The 23,077-nt window shown below is 44.3% G+C and overlaps 1 protein-coding gene across 1 annotated transcript in view; it reads right to left on the bottom strand.

Annotated features, from left to right (window-relative positions):
• Positions 1 to 389: 389 nt before the first annotated feature.
• The window catches only part of LOC142761433 (olfactory receptor 5F1-like), a 46,143-nt gene continuing 23,455 nt past the window's right edge, over positions 390 to 23,077 (bottom strand). Inside the window, exons 4-6 of the mRNA XM_075864645.1 lie at positions 1,319 to 1,510; positions 1,125 to 1,232; positions 390 to 542 (exon numbers count right to left, since the gene is read on the bottom strand). Coding sequence (XP_075720760.1) covers positions 390 to 542; positions 1,125 to 1,232; positions 1,319 to 1,510 — 453 coding nt within the window. The remainder of the gene's footprint in view (positions 543 to 1,124; positions 1,233 to 1,318; positions 1,511 to 23,077) is intronic.

The raw sequence follows: 23,077 nt of genomic DNA, 5'->3' as shown, positions 1-23,077 counted from the left end.
GGGTTTATGTAGACAAGAGTCGGATCTGATTACAAAAATGATTAAAAGATTCCCCATGACTGTCATGTTGTAAATGATAAAAAACAACCCAAAGAAAACCTTCTGCAAGGCTGGTGTCCGCACTAAGCCTAGAAGAACAAATCCCTCAGTAAATGTAACATTTTCCTTTTTCCACATTAGATCAGGCATTAGTTCTGTCAGTCTATAAAAGATACAGTAATGTTAATATATGCATCTACTTTTGACAAATCAATAGAAATATGTCAGCTAAGGCATTCAAATAGTTTTGTAGTTATTGTTAGCTATTACTTGATTATATTGTAGAGGACCTCTATGCCGATGTATCTCAGCCGGAATTCCTGATTTTCTTAGAACATAGCCAGAAAATCCTAAGAAGTCAGCAGCAGGAGCTGAAACTTTTCTAATGGGAATGGTAAACCAATTTCAACTTGTTCAAATATATTTTGTGCTGGAGCAGGAAAAATATAGAATGCTTTGTCCATCCCCATCATAAGATTCTCAAAGGTAGGAGTAGAGGTATTCTGAGAGTAGAAAACATTTTCACAAACTGCCCGAATGTAAGCAGGTTAAAAATCACGACTCTAAGATGCTAAATTTGGTTCTCATATAAATGACTGTATTATGGCTCCGTACAAGTGTGCTGTATTTTATTGAATGCCATATTGTGGATGTATTTTCTTCTAGGTTGCACCTACAGCGGCACACAGAGTGACTGTCTTTATAATCCAGAGCTGCCGTACAGGCTCCATGCACATGGCTCATGCAAGTGCTGCCCTCGAAATAAAAAAAAATCATAGATACAACTGTTACCTTCACATTAAAAAATGTTCAATCTTCCACTTGCAAGATTTCAAATTATCATGAAGATCTGATAAAAAAAAAATTTAATTGTTGAAATTTCTAGACACTGCATTGTCACCATAGTAGGTCCTATTAGGTGGGAAGGACACAACTTCTTAGTTAATAATCGGTGTAGTCACCTATGAACTCATTATGCATTACTTACAAACCAAATTCTATTCATTTATATGTTTCTAAACATATAAAAGCTGATATAAACTTCAGATAAATATAAAGGATTTTGTGATGTTCTTTGTTCTCACCCTATTACCATGTTGAAATCTCCTAACGTTCTCTGAGAAATCCAACATTTGTATAATACTCCCACATCTTAGTCTTTTAAACCTTCTATCTACACAGAAGGAGTATTCCTGAGAGAATATGAAAGTCTATTGGGGAACAATCAGTTAAATCATTTGTTTTATAGTCAACTTTGTTCTTGTTCTGTAGCTGATACCTGTAGTAATTTTGCACAATATGCCACAACATTTGCTAGATGCTTATGAGAAACGATGTGTCTTCTTATTTGATAGATATGAGAAAAGTCATTTAAGAGTTTGGGTAAAATTGTAACCATTCCTGAGATCTTAGAGACAAATCGGAGGAGGTTGAAAAAAGAGCACAGCATGTGCGCTTCTTTCATTTGTTTCTAATATAACAAATGAAAAGCTATTATTATTTTTAAGATAAAACCCAGAAAAAAAATCAATCATTAATGGTGAGTGAGCAAAAAAAAATTTAAATCCAGAAAAGAAAGAAGACCAAAATATAAAAGTAAAATTGAGACATAAAGACCCAGACACTTATTTGTTTTTGTGTCACCATATTTTGAGAGCCATAACTTTTTTTTTTTTCTGCTGATATAGCTGTATGAGGGCTTCTTTTTTGCGGGCGACTTGTAGTTTTTATTGGTACATATTATTTTGGAGTACATACGACTTTTTGATCACCTTTTTATCAAATAGTTTTAAAGGCAGGATAAACAGAAAACAGCAATTTTGGCATTGTTTTTTATTCAATTTTTATTACGGCATTCACTTTGCAGGTTATATAATGTAATTGTTTTATATTTGGGGTCCTTACGGATGTAGCGATACTAAATATGTGTAATTTTTTCACTTTTATTGCATTTTGTAAAAAGTGTTTTTTTTATTTTTTACGTGGGAATTTTATTTATTTATTATAAACTTTATTAAACTTTTTTTAACTTTTGTTTTTAGTCCCACTAGGGGATTTGACTATGCGATCATTTGATTGTTTTTATAAAACACTGCAATACCTCCGTATTTCAGTGTATTGTGCCTGTCAGTGTAAATCTCACATGCATCTATTAGGCCATGCCTTTAGAAGGACCTAATAGGCATTCACTAAATGCAGACCTGGGGGCTTTTGTTAGGCCCCTAGCTGACATAAAAACCATCGGCACCCCTTGCAACGCAGGTGTGCCGATGGGTGAGAGAGGGAGCCCCCTTCCTCTAAAATCAATTAGATGCGGCACTCGCTATAGAGATCCGCATCTAAGGGGTTAAAATGATCGATGTTGATTTCGATCCCGTCTGCTAGAGCAGGTGCCCGACTGTCTTTAAGCCGCCCGACACCCACTTTAGCCGGCACGGGACACTTGTGCCGGGCTTATGTCACAGCTTTGCCTTTTCACGGCGCTGTGGCATAAGTACCCTTAATGGCCGCTGTGAAAAGGAGTATTGGCGTTCATTAAGGGGTTAAACAAAGAAAAGTGATACTGTCTGTGAGCCATGTATCTAATCCTATCATGTGTTATACTGTCAGCTGGGGCCATGTATCTAAGCATATCATGTGTGATATTTTCTGCTGAGCCATGTATCTACTCCTATAAAGTGTGATACTGTATGCTGAGCTGCAGTATCTAATCCTATCATGTGTGATACTGCCTATTGGGGCCCTTCATCTAAGCATATTATGTGTGATACTGTCTTCTGAGCCATGTATCTAATCCTATCATGTGTGATACTTTCTGCTAAGTCCATGTAGCTTAGCTTATTGTCACGGTGGGTGTGTGGACCCACTGGGCCGTACCACCGTAGCGGGATAGCGGCTTGCGAAACAGAATACCAAGGCAAAGTCAATAGTTCGAATAAGGGTACCTGTGGCAATACAGACAGTAGTGATGGCAGGCTAGGATGGGACCTTGGCAGCAGGCAGACACCAGGCACGATGAAATACAGCAGGCGTAGTATATGACACAATCACGACTCCAACTCTCTACGGCACAGGAACAAGGTAGCACGGGATACAGGTAGCAGGAACGGGAACACTTGGAACTAGAAAACAGGGGCCATTTGCAAAGATTAACACGGGTAAACACAACAACGCTCAGGCAATGAGGGGAGGGGCAGGGCCCTTCTTATAGTCCAGGTTGATCATGGGCTAATTTGATATACAATTCAGGTGCGCGCGCTGGCCCTTTAAGGCCGGGCATGAGCGTTCACGTGCACCCTACGGGACACAGCAGAGTAAAGTGGAAGTGAGCGCTGGCGTCTCCTGAGGAGGAGATGTGGGCCAGCGCTCACAGATCCATGGCTGCAGGTGGGGGGTGAGTAATCCCGACGGTCCGCGGCCATGGGAGTTATACTTATCATATGTGATACTGTCTGTTGAGCTTCTGTATCTAATCCTATCATGTGTGACACTTTCTGCTGGGGCCAAGTATCTAAGCATATCATGTGTTCATGAAGTTAAAAAATCAAATGCATAGCAGAAGGTCACCCCCACAACTCCTCAACTAGTGCATTGCCAGGCAACCTGGTGGCTCGTTTTACCTAAAACAAGCTGACCCCCACTGTTGGTCTACCTGTTGTAGTGGAAATCAGTCAGGGCTGTGTAGAACTGGTTGAATAATTGGGGACAGCCAAAGCGAAGTCTCATTACATTGACTCCTCTCTTGCAGCAAGTGAAAGATCAGTGACATAGAACTTCTGTACTCATTGTAACACCCATGGCCACGGGCCGCTGGGATAACTCACCACCCGACGGCCACAGCCATGGATCTGTGTGCGCTGGCCTGCATCTCCTCCTCAGGAGATGGCAGTGCTCACTTACGCTTCATTCTACGTTGTGTACCGTAGGGTGCGCGCGCATGCTTGTGCCCGGCTTAAAGGGCCAGCGTGCGCACATGAATTGAATATGTAATTAGCCAATACTCACCCTGGACTATAAGAAGGGCCCTGCCCCCTCCCTCATTGCCTGAGTGTTGTTGTGTTTACCCGTGTTAGTCTTTGCAAATGGTCCCTTAGTGTTTTCCAGATCCCAGTGTTCCTGTACCTGCTACCTGTATCCTGTATCCCGTGCTACCTTGTTCCTGTGCCATAGAGAGTTGGAGTCGTGTTGTGCCGTATACTACGCCTTCTGTGTTACACCGCGCCTGGTGTCTGCCTGCTCCCAAGGTCCTATCCGAACCTACGATCGCTACTGTCAGAATTACCACAGGTACTCTCATTCAAACTATAGACATTGACTTGGTATCCTGTTGGCCAGCTGCTATCCCGCTACGGCAGCACAGCTCAGTGAGTCCACATACCCACAGAACGTGTCAGTACGCTTAGGCCAGGGACCCTGCTGGTCAATCCAAGACCATGACGACGTCACAAGCCATGCGGTCAGATTTGCTAGACCTCCGGTCACGACAAGACCAACTCCTTCAGGCGGTGAACATCATTGCACATCGGCTGGATACGCAAGCTGCAGCCTTCCCGGCACCTGTTCCTGTTACCTCTGCTGCTGCTCCTCCTACTACACCTCCTGGTAGTGCTATCTCCCGATTTTCTCTGCCACTACCTCATTGCTATGATGGAGATGCCAGGACCTGCAGGGGGTTTCTGAACCAATGCCAGATTAATTTCACATTTTATGCAGAGGCATTCTCTACTGATGACGCCAAGATCGCATTTATAATCTCTCTCCTCACTGGCAAAGCCCTGGCATGGGCGAACCCCATTTGGGAACATCAGGGACCCAAGACCCGTGAGTTACAGCAGTTCTTACAGACTTTCCGGACAATATTTGTGGAACCCGGGAGAGTTTCATCGACTGCTGCATCCCTGCTGACCCTTCGCCAGCAGGACACATCTGTGGGCGAGCACGCCATTCAGTTCCGCACCCTGGCTGCCGAACTAACCTGGAACAACGAGGCCTTGGTGGCTACATTCTGGCAGGGACTGTCCCCTGAAATGAAGGATGAGCTTGCCGCCCGAGATCTGCCATCTACCCTGGAAGACCTCATTCTTCTAGCCGCCCGGATTGACATGAGGATCCGAGAACGGTCCCAAGAGGTTCGTCGGGAGGGAGGACTCCCTACGCTGGCTTGTACATTTCAGCAACCCCTGCTGCCCTCATCAGCTGTTCCACCAGAAGAGTCTATGAAGATGGACCATCTCAAGTTGTCTATTCAGGAGAAACAACGCAGACGCACTTTGGGACTCTGTCTGTATTGCGGCCTCGGATGCCATTTTGTGCGTCTGTGCCCCCAAAAGCCACAGAGCCTAGGGTTGGTTGGGGAGACAACACTGGGTAGAGAAGGACTTGCTTCCAAATTGTCCATCCCCGTGACCATAATGTCCGGTGAAAAGACGCACCGGGTCTCTGCCTATCTGGACTCTGGATCCGCAGCTAACTTCATTCAGAGAGGCCTGGTGGATCTTCTCCAGTTGCCCACAACCCCCCTGGAGAGGCCGTTGATCGTTGCCTCAGTGAATGGACTGCCTCTGCCCGACCCAATTGTAGCTGTGACCAAACCGCTGAGGCTCCAAGTGGCAGCCCTTCAATCAGAGCTAGCCTAATTTCTTGTCCTGCCCAAGGCCGTCAACCCTGTGCTGCTGGGCCTGCCTTGGCTTAGACTACATGCCCCAGTTCTGGACTGGAATTCCAGAGAGGTTCTCCAGTGGGGTCTCAAGTGCCTCAACCGCTGCCTGGGGCAGATCCATCTGGCCCAGCCTCCCCTGCCTCAGTCATTGGCAGGATTGCCTGCTCACTATTCACAGTTTGTGGATTTCTTCAGCAAGAGGGAAGTGGAGACGCTTCCCCCACACCGGGTGTATGACTGCCCTATTAAACTCGTTCCGGATGCGTCCCTTCCTCATGGAAGGGTATACCCTCTCTCCTTTCCAGAGACTCAATCTATGTCCGCCTATATTAACCCCTTAGTGACCAGCCTATTTTAGGCCCTAATAACCAAGCTATTTTATTCGTTTTTCTATAGTCGCATTCAAAGAGCTATAACTTCTTAATTTTTTCGTCGACAAAGGTGTATGAAGACTTGTTTTTTGCAGGATTAGTTGTACTTTTTAATAGCACCATTTTAGGGTGCATATAATTTTTTTATTAACTTTTATTAACTTTTTTTGGGTGGATTATAAAAAAAAAACTGAAATTCCACCATAGTTCTATGCGTTTTAAATTGACGCCGTTCATTGTGCGGCATAAATAACATGTTACCTTTATTCTATGGGTCGGTAAGATTACGACGATACCAGATATGTAGAGGTTTTTCATGTTTTACGACTTTTGCACAATAAATACACTTTTGAACTAAAATTATTTGTTTTTGCATCGTCGCTTTCCAAGAGCCGTAATTTTTTTATTTTTCCATTAATGTAGTGATTTTTTGGGCTTGTTTTTTGCGGGACGAGACGTAGTTTTGATTGGTACTGTTTTGGGGTGCATGGGACTTATTGATTCATTTTTATTATGACTTTTTTTGTGGGGCAATGGAAAAAAATTGCTATTTCGCCATTGTTTTTTGCTGTTTTTTTTTTACGGTGTTCACCTTGCAGTTTAAATTACTTTGGATCGTTGCTATAATGCTTTGGTATACTTCGTATACCAGAGCATTATTGCCTGTCAGTGTAAATCTGACAGGCAATCTTTTAGGACGTCGCGTCCTAATAGGCATATGTCCAGGGCAGACCTGGGGGCTTTTATCAGGCCCCTGGCTGCCATGACACCCCATCGGAGACCCGCGATTGCATTTGCGGGCCGCCGATGGCTGACAGAGGGAGCTCACTCCCACTGTAAACAAGTTAAATGCCGCAGTCGCTATTGACGGTGGCATTTAACGGGTTAAACGGCCGCAATCAAAGTAAATTTCGATCGCGGGTGTTGGAGCAGGAGCCCGGCTGTCATCAGACAGCTGAGCCCCAGCTCCAGCCTGCACGGGACACCCATGCAAGACTTAGACTGGGCCACCGTGAAAATGCGGCAGCCTAGCCTAAGGCCCCTTAGTGACCACCGTGAAAAGGCGTATTGGTGGTCACTAAGGGGTTAAGGAGAAGTTGGAGAGTGTAACGTCTGCGGTTGAAGACCGCAGACTCCTATGATCCTGCAGACGTCTTTCTTCCCAGAGATGCCAGCACATGCGGCCGTCCTGTCCTGAAGTGACCATAGGGTGCGCGCTCAAGCTCATTCCTGGCCTTAAAGAACCAAAGCACACACATGTTTTAGATTTGACTGATTGCTCCCAGATCACCCTGGACAATAAGAAGGGCCCTGCCCCTTCACTCATTACCTGAGCGTTATTATTTTGTCCCATGTCAGTCTTGCAAATGGTCCCCTAGTGTTATCCTGTTCCTGTTGTTACCCGTGCCCTGCTACCTGTATCCTGTATCACGTGCTGTGTTCTTGTTCCTGAGCCTGTTAGTGTTAGTTTATCCCATGTCAGTCTTGCAAATGGTCCCTTAGTGTTATCCTGTTCCTTTTGTTACCCGTGCCCTGCTACCTGTATCCTGTATCCCGTGCTGTGATCTTGTTCCTGAGCCTGTTAGTGTTGGAGTCGTGTCCTATTGCACCTGCTGTCATCTGCCACGTCCTGTGTCATCTGCAGTGGCGGATTAAGAAGACCATGGGCCCTGGGCTGTTACCTAAACTTGGGCCCCCCCTTCTCCACCGCCACCCTTCCGTGCCATAACTATTGGTAACACTACCTTTTTTCACAAGCATTAACAAATGGTTGTTACGATTCCCCTTTCACAGGGCTGTGTCCCTACATACTGACAGTATCACACTGTGCAGGGACACATCCTCCTGACAAGGGGAATGGTAACACCAATTTTTCTATCAGTCCTGGACTGCACAAAGACGTTATGTGGAATACAAGGATTTCCTATAATAAACATGTCAGGAGAGGGGACAGATTCTCTACAAATCCAGTGACTCACAGGTGACGACGTCTCAGATGCTAGTAGTTTTTTTTTTCCTCTTTTCTTCTCCATCCGGTCCAGAGCTCATGACGACTTCTTCTGGCCATGACCCATTTCTGCATCCCTTAAATATAATATCACCATGCACTGCACCCCTGACTATAATTGTGTCACATACTGTAAAGTAAAGCACCACATACACAGTGCCCCCTCTAGATAGCGACAACCCCCTATGTAGACAGCGCCACACACACACACCCCCTGTAGATAGCGCCACACACCCCCCTGTAGATAGCGCCACACACACACTCACACACACACACCTGTAGATAGCGCCACACACACAACCCCCTGTAGAGAGCGTCACACAGCCCCCTATAGATAGCATCACACAGCCCCCTATAGAGCCACACAGCACCCCCCTTGCATATTGTGCCACACAGTGCACGCTTCCATATATATAGTGCCACACAGCGCTCCCCCCCTTGTATATAGTGCTACACAGCTTCGCTACAGTGCAGCCCTGGGATGACATTTTATCCTATATGACTGCTGCAGTCTGTGATTGGCTGCAGCGGTCACATGGGGTGAAACGTCATCCCAGGAGGCCGGACGGAACGAAGAAACTGAATTCTGGACAAGTTTAAGATTTTTATTTTTTTCTAAATTGCGTTTTTACATAACATCTGTTATTTGTTGCGGGTTTTATCGCCCCATTGAATTAAGTGGGGAAAACCCGAAACAAATGAGCAGCGTTTACGCAAATACAATTGACATAGTGCGGAATAAAAAAAACGCACCGCAGGTCAATTTCTGAGCTTTTTTTCCCCACTTATCATTTACGCAGCGTGTGGAGGAGAATTGTTCACATCTAATCTACTCTGCTGCTACTGTATTAGGGCTTGTCCCCACTTAACGGAATTGCTGCATATTTTCCGCTCTGAAAATACGCAGAATACAGTAGCAGCGAAGTGAGTGAGATTTGCCAAATCTCATCCAGACGCTGCGTAAAATTTCCGACCAGACATTTTGTCCTGCTGCGGAAAGTGGACAGAATTGCTGCGTTTTTTCAGAGGAGATGTCACCATCTCCCAACATTGAGAAAAACGCAGCAAAATACGCACCATTTTCTGCAGCAAAAATGCTGGAAATGTTGCTTTTTTTCTGCAGCGGAATTTCTGCTAGTTTCTGCAGAAATATATAAATATATATATATATATATATATATATATATATACACACACACACACACACACACACACACACACACACACACACACACATACACACACTATACATATGTATATATATATATATATATATATATATATACATACGCACACTATATACACACACACACACTATATACATACATACACATGTACACATCGCAGACACACATGGGAATGCACATTGTACACATACAAAGTACACATTGTAAAAACACATGAATATGCACATTATACACATACAAAGTACACATTGTAAACACACATGAATATGCACGTTATACACATATAAAGTACACATTGTAAACACACATGAATATGCACATTATACACATATAAAGTACACATTGTAAACACACATGCACTTACCTTTTATGTTGTGAAGAGCGTTCAGCAGGTTGATGTGATGGGAGTCTTCACTGCAGCTCCTCTCCTGCTCACAGCCTGACACAGAGCCCGCCGACAGTCTCCCCTCCCCCATGTCCCGACTGCTAGCAGCAGGAGGAGAGCTGTGTAGAGCAGGGAAGGGGGGCTGGAGGGGGAGTTTCAGCACAGACCACGGCTGCTACGTAGCTACAGAAGCTCCCCTCGCCTCATGACAGGTGCGTTCCTGGCACCGGGGCTCCCTCTCGTGCTAGCGACGCACAAGGCATGAGGGGGTTCGGGCGGCCATGGGCCCCCTGGGAGCCTTGGGCCCCCGGGCGACCGCCCGAACCGCCCTAATGATGATCCGCCACTGGTCATCTGCCATGTCCAATGTTATCCACCACGTCTGGCGCAACCTGCTGCACCTGCTGTCATCCGCCACGTCTGGCGTAACTGCTGCAGCCACCTCAATCCATGCTAAAGCCTCGCCCACTGTCTGGGCTATTCAGGTACCCTAGAGCGGGACTTTGTATTGTTTGGGTGCTCTGTTGCTTTGTTAGCTGCCTCCCCACTACGGCGGTGCGGCCTAGTGGGTCCACATACCCACAAACCGTGACAGAGAAGGGTTTCATACGAAAGTCCTCCTCCCCGGCTGGGGCCAGGTTCTTCTTTGTCAAAAAGAAAGACAGATCTCTTCGACCTTGCATCGACTACCGGGGCCTCAACCAGATCACGGCCAGTAATAGATATCCGTTGCCGCTGATTTCAGAACTGTTTGACCGCATACGAGGAGCCAAGATTTTTTCAAAGCTAGACCTGCGTGGGACTTACAACCTAATCCGGATCCGTCAGGGTGACAAATGTAAGACGGCATTTGACACCCGAGACGGGCACTATGAATACCTAGTGATGCCCTTCGGTCTGTGTAACGCCCCCGTGGTCTTCCAAGAGTTTGTTAATGACATCTTCCGTGACCTCCTCTATATCTGTGTTGTGGTCTATCTCAATGACATCTTAATTTTTTCACCAGACCCGACGACTCATCGGAGACATGTTTTGCTGCAATTAAGGGAGAATAGCCTGTATGCCAAGCTGGAGAAGTGCGTGTTTAAGAGAAACGCTCTACTCTTCCTGGGCTACATCATCTCGGATCAAGGCCTCAAGATGGATCCTGAGAGGATAAAAGCCATCCTGGAATAGCCACGTCCTCAAGGCTTAAGGTCCATACAGCGTTTCCTGGGATTCGCCAATTTCTACCTGCAGTTCATCTCAAGCTTCTCCTCACTGACAGCTCCCATCTCTACCCTCACCAAAAAAAGGCATGAACGCCAAGGTGTGGACTCTAGAAGCTGAATCCGCATTTAATAGCCTGAAGAGTGCCTTCACGTCAGTCTCTACTCCCCCATCATCCTGATGTATCTCGACAGTTTTTGTTGGAAGTGGACGCCTCCTCGGTTGGTGCTGGCGCACTTCTGTTCCAGAAAGGTCCCAAAGGCAAGGTAGTGGTATGTGGCTAATACTATAAACTTTTATCTTCCGCAGAGCGCAACTACTCGATTGGGGATTGGGAGTTACTGGCCATCAAATTGGCCCTGGAGGAGTGAAGACATCTACTAGGGGGCGCAGCTTATCCCATCCTGATATTTACTGACCACAAGAACCTCACCCATTTTCAGACGGCCCAACGGCTGAACCCCCGTCAAGCCAGGTAGTCTCTGTTCTATGCCCGGTTTCAGTTTGAGCTCCACTACCGCCCGGCCGACAAGAATGTGAGGGCCGATGCCTTGTCCAGGTCGTTCAAGACAGAGGACACAATGGAGTCTCCACAAAATATTATTGATCCATCCTGCATTATCTCTGTCAACCCTCTGCAAGTTAGAGACATCCCTTCGGGGAGGACTTTTGTGCGCCTGGCAGACAGAGGGAGAATCCTTCGCTGGGGACACAGCTCCAAACTGGCAGGTCACGCGTGTGCCCGTAAAACCCGAGACCAGATTGCCCGCCATTTCTGATGGCCCACGCTGCCCAAAGACATCATGGACTTTGTCTCGTCCTGCACAGTGTGCGTGGCTAACAAGGTTGCTTATTCCAAGCCTGCTGGCCTGCGCCAGCCGCTGCCTGTGCCCAATGCCCCCTGGCAGCATACAGCAATGGACTTTGTCACGGACCTGCTGGATGCAGTACGGTCTGGGTGGTGGTGGACCGATTCTTTGAAGATGGCTCATTTCTTTCCGCTGACCGGCCTACCTACTGAATCGCGACAGGCCAACCTTTTCGTCCAACACAAGCGAGTCAACAAGAACCACACCATTCTTCATCATTTACGGCCAACACCCACGAATCCCTCTCCCGGTATCAGTTATGTCCCAGCTCCCACAGCTGACTCTGCATTCAGGGACTTCATGCAGATCTGGTAGCAAACCCAATCCTCTACTCTGCTGGTGGTCGACTGAATGAAATGAAAAACAGACACAAGGAGAAGAGAGCCACCCCAGTTTCTTCCAGGTACCAAGGTCTGGCTGTCCTCTAGGAATATCCGGCTGAGGGTGCCGCCATACAAGTTTGCTCACAGGTTCCTCGAACCCTTCTAGATCCTACAGCAGATCAACCCTGTCTACTACAAGCTTCGGCTGCCTCCTACCCTCAAGATCCTCCAACTCCTTTCATGTCTCCCTCCTGAAGCCTGTGGTTCTGAGCCGCTACACCAAGACTCCTAGTCCTGCATTTGCCCCCAGCGGTTCATCTGATTCATTTGAGATCAAGGAAATCTTGGACACCAAAAAAGTGGGAGGAAGAACTTTTTGTTTGGTGGATTGGAAGGCGTTTGGTCCAGAAGAGAGGTCCTGGGAGCCAGAGGAGAACCTCAATGCTCCTACCCTCGTGAAGAGGTTTCTCTCGGGCTCTGGTCCCAAGAAGAGGGGGCGTAAGAAGGGGGATACTGTTACACCCATGGCCATGGGACATCGGGATTACTCACCTCCCGACGGCTGCAGCCATGGATCTGTGAGCGCTGGCCCGCATCTCCTGCTCAGGAGACGCCAGCGTTCACTTCTGCTTCATTCTGCAGTGTCCCGGGCACAAGCGTGCAGACATGAATTTGATATGTAATTAGCCCATACTCACCCTGGACTATAAGAAGGGCCCTGCCCCTTCCGTCATAGCCTGAGCGTTGTTCTGTTTACCCGTGTTAGTCTTTGCAAATGGTCCCTTAGTATTTTCCAGGTCCCAGTGTTCCCTGCTACCTGTAGCCTGTATCCCGTGCTACCTTGTTCCTGTGCCATAGAGAGTTGGAGTCGTGTTGTGCCATATACTATGCCTTCTGTGTTACACCGCGCCTGGTGTCTGCCTGCTGCCAATATCCCATCCAAGCCTACGATCGCTACTGTCAGAATTACCACAGGTACCCTCATTCGAACTATAGACATTGACTTGGTATCCTTTTGGCCAGCTGCTATCCCGCTACTGCGGTACAGCCCAGTGGGTCCACATACCCGCAGATCGTGTCACTACACTCAGGCCATGGACCCTGCTGGTCAATCCAAGACCATCCCCACATACCCACAGATCGTAACACTCATACTGTAGAGTCTCAGTGGACTCCTATTTGATGCAGGTTCACATTGCTGTCCCGTCCTCCTGCTAGTGATAAATCAGTGTCATAAAACCTCTCCCATAACTCCCACTGCAGAGTTTACCCACATACCCACAGATCATGACACTCATACTGCAGAGTCTCAGTGGATTCCTATTTGATGCAGCATCTTGTTGATCTCCCTGCCTCCTGATTGTGAAAGATCAGTGACTTACTGTAGAGCTGCTGTACCCTAACACACTGCAGAGTCTCATAGTAATCCTTTGTGAAGCAGCTTCAGCCTGTCTCCAATGCCTCCTGCTAGCAATAGGTTTCTTTATGTCAGCTCTTACAAGCAGGAAGGGGAGAGCAGCGTCAATCTGTATCTCATAGAAATACATGTAAGTTTCTGCACACAGCACTCACATATAGACAGTTTGTGTTAATCAGGGGAGTATTATATATAAATGCAGCTAATGACTGAATTGACTCGTTTATTATATCACTGCACTGGTGGTCCCTTAGATAGGGAGAAATAATATCTTCAGCAGCACTGGAGGGACATACAGAGAAACAAGGAAGGTGGAGCTGAGTGCAGAGAGGAGGTGTCTCAGAGGTGACAGGAGTGATTTTAGGTGATTATGTAATCCTGTAGTTTACAGGAAGTCAACCACACAGGAGACACTGCCCTCCTGTCTACGCATGAGAACATGGTCTCTTTTGGTGGTCAGACTGAGATCACATGACACAGGTGCCCATAATGAAAGGGTTCAAAATTTATCTATGCAACTGAGCTGGGAAGAAACAAATGACACTGCTAGAATATTGCTGGTGAGTTAGGATGATAAATGCAAAAAAAAGACATTTGCTAGAGTGCTTCTTTAACTCCTTAATGACCGGGCATGTTTGTACCTTAATGACCAAGCCAGATTTGTCAAATCTGGTATGTCTGATTTTATCAGAGAATAACTCTGTGAAAGTTTTGAATATCCAAGTAATTCTGACATTGTTTTTTCGTCACATGTTGTACTTTATTTTAGTGGTAAAAGTAGACTGATACGATTTGCGGAAATTAATTAAAAAATAGAGAAATTGAAGAAATTTTGTAAAAATTATCATTTTTCCCTATTTTTAACTGCAATATGTCACATATGTACACATACTGCACAATTTTTTTAATTAAATATATATTTCCATCTCTTTACTCTATTTTGTCAGCACTTTTGAAAAAAATTTTATTTTTTTGAGCAATTTGGAAGACTTACAAATTTAGTAATCATTTTATACATTTTGAAGTACATTTTGTTTTCCTGCACCAAGCCAGGTTTTCAGAGGCTCATAGGTGTCAGAATGGTGGAAACCCCCACAAGTGACCCCATTTTGAAAACTACACCCCTTAAGGTATTTATTAAGGGATGTTGTAAGTATTTTGACCCCACAGTTTTTTTGTAAGAATTCATGCAAAGCAGGCGTAAAAAAATATAATTTCACTTTTTTCATAAAAGTATCACTTTGAAGACCGATTTCTGTGTAAAGTGACCATGAGAATGAAGAAACACACCCCAAAATATATCACCCTGTTTCTCCTGTTTTCAAAAATGCCCCCATTGTGACCTAATGCAGTGCTTGGACACACGACAGGGCCCGAAAGGGAGGGAGCACCCGGAGGCTTTCAGGACTCATATTTTGCTTGAAAATGTTTTAGGCCCCACTGTACATTTGGAGAGGTTTTGAGCTACCAGAGCGATAGAATCTCCCCATAAACGACCCCATTTAGAAAACTAGACCCCTTAAGGTATTTATCTAGGGGTGTAGTGCGTACTTTGACCCCACAGTTTTTTGCTAAATTTAATGCATAGCAGGTGAAAAAAAAAACAAAAACACTTTTTTCATAAAAGTATCACTTTGAAGACCGATTTCCGTGTAAAGCGACCATGAGATTGAAGAAACACACCCCAAAATATATCACCCTGTTTCTCCTGTTTTCAAAAATGCCCCCATTGTGACCCTAATGCATTGCTTGGACACACGACAGGGCCCGAAAGGGAGGGAGCACCCGGAGGCTTTCAGGACTCATATTTTGCTTGAAAATGTTTTAGGCCCCACTGTACATTTGGAGAGGTTTTGAGCTACCAGAGCGATAGAATCTCCCCATAAACGACCCCATTTAGAAAACTAGACCCCTTAAGGTATTTATCTAGGGGTGTAGTGCGTACTTTGACCCCACAGTTTTTTGCTAAATTTAATGCATAGCAGGTGAAAAAAAAAAAAACAACACTTTTTTCATAAAAGTATCACCTTGAAGACCGATTTCTGTGTAAAGAGACCATGAGAATGAAGAAACACACCCCAAAATATATCACCCTGTTTCTCCTGTTTTCAAAAATGCCCCCATTGTGACCCTAATGCATTGCTTGGACACACGACAGGGCCCGAAAGGGAGGGAGCACCCGCAGGCTTTCAGGACTCATATTTTGCTTGAAAATGTTTTAGGCCCCACTGTACATTTGGAGAGGTTTTGAGCTACCAGAGCGATAGAATCTCCCCATAAACGACCCCATTTAGAAAACTAGACCCCTTAAGGTATTTATCTAGGGGTGTAGTGCGTACTTTGACCCCACAGTTTTTTGCTAAATTTAATGCATAGCAGGTGAAAAAAAACAAAAAAAACACTTTTTTCATAAAAGTATCACCTTGAAGACCAATTTCTGTGTAAAGCGACCATGAGAATGAAGAAACACACCCCAAAATATATCACCCTGTTTCTCCTGATTTCAAAAATGCCCCCATTGTGACCCTAATGCATTGCTTGGACACACGGCAGGGCCCCAAAGGAAGGGAGCACCCGGAGACTTTCAGGACTCATATTTTGCTTGAAAATGTTTTAGGCCCCACTGTACATTTGGAGAGGCTTTGAGCTGCCAGAACGATAGAAACTCCCCATAAACTACCCCATTTTGAAAACTAGACCCCTTAAGGTATTTATCTAGGGGTATAGTTAGCATTTTGACCACACAGGTTTTTCGCTAAATATATTGGAATTAGTCTGTAAAAATTAAAATGTACTTTTTTTCTGAAACATAGAAATTTTTATTATTTACAAGGAATAACGAAGAAAATGCACCCCAACATTTGTAAAGCAATGTCTCCCGATTACGACAATACCCCATATGTGGTAATAAACTGCTGTTTGGACCCACAGCAGGGCTCAGAAGGGAAGGAGCGACATTTGGATTTATGATATTGCTGGAATGGTTTTCGGTGCCATGTCGCATCTGCAATGCACTGGAGGGACCAAAACAGTGGAAACCCCCCAAAAGTGACCCCATTTTGGAAAAACCTTCAAGGAATTTTTCTAGGGGTATAGTGAGCATTTGCACCCCACGGGTCTTTTGCAGAGTTTATTAGAATTAGGGCGCGAAAATTAATATCAAAATTTTTTCCACTAAAATGTTGCATTTTCTCATTTTCACAAGGGATAAAGGAGGAAAAAAACAACCATTTTTTATAAAGCAATTTCTCCCGAGTACGGAAATACCCCACATGGGGTCATACGTTTTTTCATTAGAAATGAATTAACCCTTTCAGGACTGATCCAATTTTTGCTTTCTTATTTTAGATTTTCCCTCCCCGCTTTCCAAGAGCCATAACTTTTTTATTTTTCCATCAATAGAGCGGTGTGAGGGCTTATTTCTTGCGGGAGGAGCTGCAGTTTTTATTGGTACCATTTTTTGGTACATAAAAAGTGATTCAAAAGTTGTATTACATTTTTTTTGACAAAAAAAAAAAATTGTGATTTTGCCGGTTTCAATTATTACATTTTTTTAAGGTGTGCACTGTGCAAATTAAATAATGGTATATTGTAATAGTTCGGACTTTTACGGACGTAGCGATACCAATTTTGTTCATTTTTTTACATTACTTTAGAAGAAAAATGCGAAAAGGTGTTTTGTTTTTATCACTTTAAAAAAAAAAATTCTCACTACTAATAACTATAATTCTTCTACACATTTTATTAATCAATCCCCTTAGGGGACTTGATCCAGCGATCATTGGATCACTGGTACAATATGCAGCAATACTAATGTATTGCAGTATATTGTTATTCTTACAGGCTTCTGTAACAGAGCGATCGCTGTTCCTGTCCGTTAGTACCGAGGGGGGCTGCTGTAATACACAGCCGACACCCGCAGCGTATGGAGCGGGCTCAGAACGTGAGCCGGCTCCATACATCAACCACCGCACCATGACGGGCAATTAAGTCATAGTGCGCAAAGGGGTTAATGCACAGCGGATAGTTCAAAGTGAAAATTGCAATTTTCCACTGATATGCCATTTTAGTGCATAATATGTTGTGCCCAGTTTGTGCCACAGAAGACAAATACCTCATAAAACGTTAAGCGGGTTCTCTCGGGTATGGCGACGCCGTATGTGTGGGCGCAAACTGCTGCTTTGGCACGCTGCAGGGCTCAGAAGGGAGGGACGCCATTTTGTTTTTGGAGCGCAGATTTTGCTTGGTAGTTTTTCTGATTTGGGTTTCGCTGGTATTTCAGTTTATAATGTGGGGGGCATGTGTAATCTGTGCGGGGTACATCAGGGTATATGTAATCTGTGCGGGGTACATCAGGGTATAATAAGAGGGTATAATAATGGGGTAAATAAATAATAATTCATAGATGTGTGGCCAGTGTCGCACTGATAAATGGCGCCCGATCTTATCCGCTTTTGGAACATTTTGCATCGCCATATTCTGAAAGCCAGAACTTTTTTATTTTTTCACCACCGGAGTCATGTGAGGGCTTATTTGTTGCGGGACAATCTGTAGTTTTCATTGGTACCATTTTGGGGTACGTGCGATTTTTTTTTTTATCACTTTTTGTTCCATTTTTTTGCAATCCTGAGCAAAAAACAGGAATTCTGACACCGTTTTTTATGTTTTCTTTTTGCGGCGTTCACCGTACGCTATAAGTGACATTTTTACTTTATTCTGCGAGTTGGTATGGTTACGGCGATACCAGATGTATATAGGTTTGGTCCTTTTTTTTAGCGTTTGCACAATAAAATGACTTATTTATAAACAAAAAAAATTTCTGTCACCATATTCAGAGAGCCGTAATTTTTTTATTTTTTTGTCAAAAAAGCTGTGTAAGGGCTTGTTTTTTGCGGGACGGATAGAAGTTTTTATTGGTACTATTTTTGGGAACATGCGACTTTTTGATCACTTTTTATTCTTTATTTAGAGAGCGGTGGTGACCCAAAAAATTGTGATTCTGTCGTCGTTTTTTATTGATTTTTTTTGGGGTGTTCATCGTGCGGGGAAAAGAACATTACAGTTTTATAGTTGGGGTCGTTACGAACGCGGTGATACAAAATATGTGTACTTTTTTAACGTGTTCATTTTTTTTCTATAATAAAAGTCTTATTATAGGAAAAAAAGCATTTTGTGTTTATATCACTTATAACTTTTATTTTTACACTTTTTTTAAAACATTTTTATTACTTTTTTTTACTTTTTTTTACTTGTCCCACTAGGGGACACTCAGACTTGCAGCTTTGATCGCTGCTAGAGTACATTACACTACACACGTAGTGTAATGTACTCCAATTGTCATTGTGATGTGACTGTCACACTGACAGGAAGCAGAGGAACGGCCGGAGGCTGTTCCTCCGAGGCTTCCGTACATGGCAACCCGGAGGTCATTATCTGACCTCCGATTGCCGTGACAAGCATCGGTAGCCCCCACGATCACTTCGTGGGGGCTGCCGATATACTTCAAACTACTTAAAGAGGCTCTGTCACCAGATTTTGCAGCCCCTATCTGCTATTGCAGCAGATAGGCGCTGCTATGTAGATTACAGTAACGGTTTTATTTTTAAAAAACGAGCATTTTTGGCCAAGTTATGACCATTTTTGTAGTTATGCAAATGAGGCTTGCAAAAGTCCAAGTGGGTGTGTTTAAAAGTAAAAGTCCAAGTGGGCGTGTATTATGTGCGTACATCGGGGCGTTTTTAATACTTTTACTAGCTGGGCGCTCTGAAGAGAAGTAACATCGATGCTCTTCTCTTCAGAACGCCCAGCTTCTGACAGTGCAGATCTGTGACGTCACTCACAGGTCCTGCATCGTGACGGCCACATCGGCACCAGAGGCTACAGTTGATTCTGCAGCAGCATCAGCGTTTGCAGGTAAGTCGATCTTACCTGCAAACGCTGATGCTGCTGCAGAATCAACTGTAGCCTCTGGTGCCGATGTGGCCGTCACGATGCAGGACCTGTGAGTGACGTCACAGATCTGCACTGTCAGAAGCTGGGCGTTCTGAAGAGAAGAGGATGTTACTTCTCTTCAGAGCGCCCAGCTAGTGAAAGTATTAAAAACGCCCCGATGTACGCACATAATACACGCCCACTTGGACTTTTACTTTTAAACACACCCACTTGGACTTTTGCAAGCCTCATTTGCATAACTATAAAAATGGTCATAACTTGGCCAAAAATGCTCGTTTTTTAAAAATAAAAACGTTACTGTAATCTACATTGCAGCGCCTATCTGCTGCAATAGCAGATAGGGGTTGCAAAATCTGGTGACAGAGCCTCTTTAAATGCGGCGACGGCAATCCGTCGCCGCACTTAAGGGGTTAACTGCCGAAAGCAGCCGCGATGGTCCGCTGTCCGGCGAGGCTGATGTCTCAGCTGTCTAGGACAGCTGTCAGCGCGGGTCTGTCACTCTGTGTTTACACAGAGTGACAGTTTGAAATGCGGACGAAAATGCACGTCCTGGTGCGGGAACTAGCAGCCGACCAGGACGTGCATTTTCGTCCTTGGTCGTGAAAGGGTTAAAGGCATTTTTTTTTTTATTCTATTTGTCACAAACTTACATAAAGGTGGACCTGGCTGTAAAAAGCATGTTAAAATACTGAAATTGTTAGATTGTCTGCTTTCAGGAAATATATAGAATGTAGGGTTGCACTTACTTTTTAGGCCGGTTGCGCCGGGTTCCCATGGGTCGTATACACTGCATAACGATGACTTTGCAGGCCATGTGACGCTGCAGCCTGTGATTGGCTGCAGTGGTCATATAGGATGAAATGTCATCTCAGGAAGCCGGACTGCAGGAAGAAGGAGAGCGTTCTGGGTAAGTATAATCAATTTATTTTTTCCAGAGTTGCGATTTTTGCTTTGTAATTGCCACGATTCATCAACACTTGGCTTTCTGTTACAGGTTTTGTATCCCCATTGAATTCAATGTGGAAAAACCCGCCACAGACAGTCCAGAAAAACGCAGCATAAATTGACATGATTCGGAATAAAATTCGGCGCCGCAGGTCAATTTATTAACATTTACGCTGGGGTTTTTTTCCGCTGTGTGGGCATGAGATTTTCTAAATCTCATCCACTTTGCTGCTACTGTAAATGCTGGCCAATTTCCGCACACAATTCCGTTGTGGAAATTCCGCAGCATTTACCCTACGTGGAAACCCGGCCTAAGGCCCCATACAAACGGCCGTGCCTGTAATCACGGTCCGCGATTGCGGGCACGACCGGCTGCCCACATTTTCAGGCCGTGCTCCCATACAAAGTATGGGAGCACTCCCTGTAAAATGCAAAATAGCGAACATGTTCCATAATTTTCGGAACATTTCTACGGCACGGACACCCATTCGTAGCAATATGGAAAGGTGTCCGCGGCCAATAGAACTGAATGGGTCTGTAATTGCGGACCATATTACCGAAAACAATTACGGACAATTTTTACGGTCGTGTGCATGGGGCCTTAAAGGGAACCTGTCACCATCATTTTACCTATTAAACCAGCAATACCTGGTGGTAGTGGGTGAAAAATCATTTCTATATAACCTATAATTGTCTTCTTAGTCGGCTCTGTAGCTTTAGTTTTCAGTTTTTTAGTGTTCCCACACCGTATGCTAATGAGCAGAAAAGAGTCAGATCTTCATTTGAAAAGAGTCAAATCTGCGTTTGAAAAGTCATATCTTCATTCATCAAGTATTCCCGAGTTTTTCCCGCCTCCTTACTTTTGATTGGCAGCTCCTCGCCTTCCCCCAGCACACAAAATCCTGCGCTTGTGCATTAATGTCCCCTTCTGGTGTGTGCACACAAAGGGACACCGGATTATTACGATAAAAGGCGCAAAATGTAATGTTCAATAGGTGAAATGCTGGTGACAGGTTCCCTTTAAGGTGTGCAATCCCTGTTATTTATACGTTGTTACTTTTTTTAATTTCCAGCTCAAAACCAGATTTTTGGTCTCTCCAGTTCTGGTAATATTGAGAAAATATTTGTATATAAATAAAAAGCTATAAGTATGTACTCTGTGTAATATTTTGAACTTTTATTTTTAGGAGCTGTTGTGCTTTCTGCTTTGTTCAGATTTTTAGCTACAGACATAAATTTTTATTAAAAAAATTATGAAACATTACACTTAATACAGGCTGTGTGCGTGTGTGTGTGTGTGTGTGTGTGTGTGTGTGTGTGTGTGTGTGTGTGTGTGTGTGTGCGTGTGTGCATGTGTGCGTGTAAAGTGCTGAATGGGATTTTGACAATGTGCTATGTCTACTTCAGAAAATATATGGGTATGGTTAGCTCACAATTCCTTCCATTAATTAGTCTAAAGTTTCAATCAAATAGTGCATGAAACATAACTAGAAGCCTTCCAGTATGAGAATAAAACTTTCTAGAATGCTTAAAGGGTTACTAAACGTTCAACAAATTTCTGACATGTCATAGTGACATGTCAGAAGTTTTGATCGGTAGGGGTCCGGGCACTGAGACTCCCACCAATCGCTAAAACCAAGCAGCAGAAGCGCTCAAGTGAGCGCTCAGCAGTTTATTTTCTTTTCGGCTTTTTCCAGAAATCAATGTAGAAAGTCTATGAGCCCGTACTCAATGTAGAAAGTCTATGAGCCCGTACTCTGATATATCGGCTTTCTGGAAAAAGCCGAACAGAAATGAAGACAGCTGAGCGCTCACACTAGCACTTCTGCTGCTTAGTTTTAGCGTTGGGGTGGAGGTCTCAGTGCTCGGACTCCCACCAATCAAAACTTCTGACATGTCACTATGTTAAAGTTTGTTGACCGTTTAGTTACCCTTTACAGAGAATATATTTCATTGTAATTATGTATTTAGTATTAGTTTCATTAACTAGATGTAAGTCTGTATTTTTTAAACAAACTAGTTGATCATTTTGTTATTTTTAAACATATTCAGTATCTGGGGGGTGGCCAGTACAGCAGAGTGTATGTACTTAATGGCCGCACCAATAGATAAAAGTTAATGGCCAGACACTAACAAAAGACTCAGGGTATGTTCACACGGCCTATTTCCAGCCATTTTTTGGGCTGTAAACGCCTCTAAAAATGGCTAAAGTTACGGGGACTGAACGCCTCCAAACATCTGCCCATTGATTTCAATGGGAGAAACGGCGTTCCGTTCCCATGGGGCGTTATTAAAAAAAAGCCCAGTAAAATGAAGTGCATGTCACTTCTTGAGCCGTTTTTGGAGCCGTTTTGGAGCCGTTTTTCATTGACTCAATAGAAAAACAGCTCCAAAAACTTCCTTAAAAAACGCTGCAGAAAACACTAGTTGCTTAAAAAAATGGCTGAAAATCAGGAGCTGTTTTCCCTTTAAAACAGTTCGTATTTACAGCTGTTTTTAGTTTGCCCTGTGAACATACCCTAATACAGTCTCCAGAAGGAGATGCGAACAGTCCCCTACCCACTGACGAGGTAGTATGTTTATCAAACCAAAAACAATGCAACAGCAATCTGCGAACGCTAAGGCCAGGGTTACGCCTAGACTTTGTGTGATTCTACTTATTGATTTTAACTCTTGAGCTACAGTTGCAGTCCAAATGAGTACATTGAGTTGC

The sequence above is a fragment of the Rhinoderma darwinii genome, chromosome 1 (assembly GCF_050947455.1).
Source record: "Rhinoderma darwinii isolate aRhiDar2 chromosome 1, aRhiDar2.hap1, whole genome shotgun sequence".
Lineage (NCBI taxonomy): Eukaryota > Metazoa > Chordata > Amphibia > Anura > Rhinodermatidae > Rhinoderma > Rhinoderma darwinii.
This window is presented reverse-complemented; position numbering and strand designations above follow the sequence as displayed.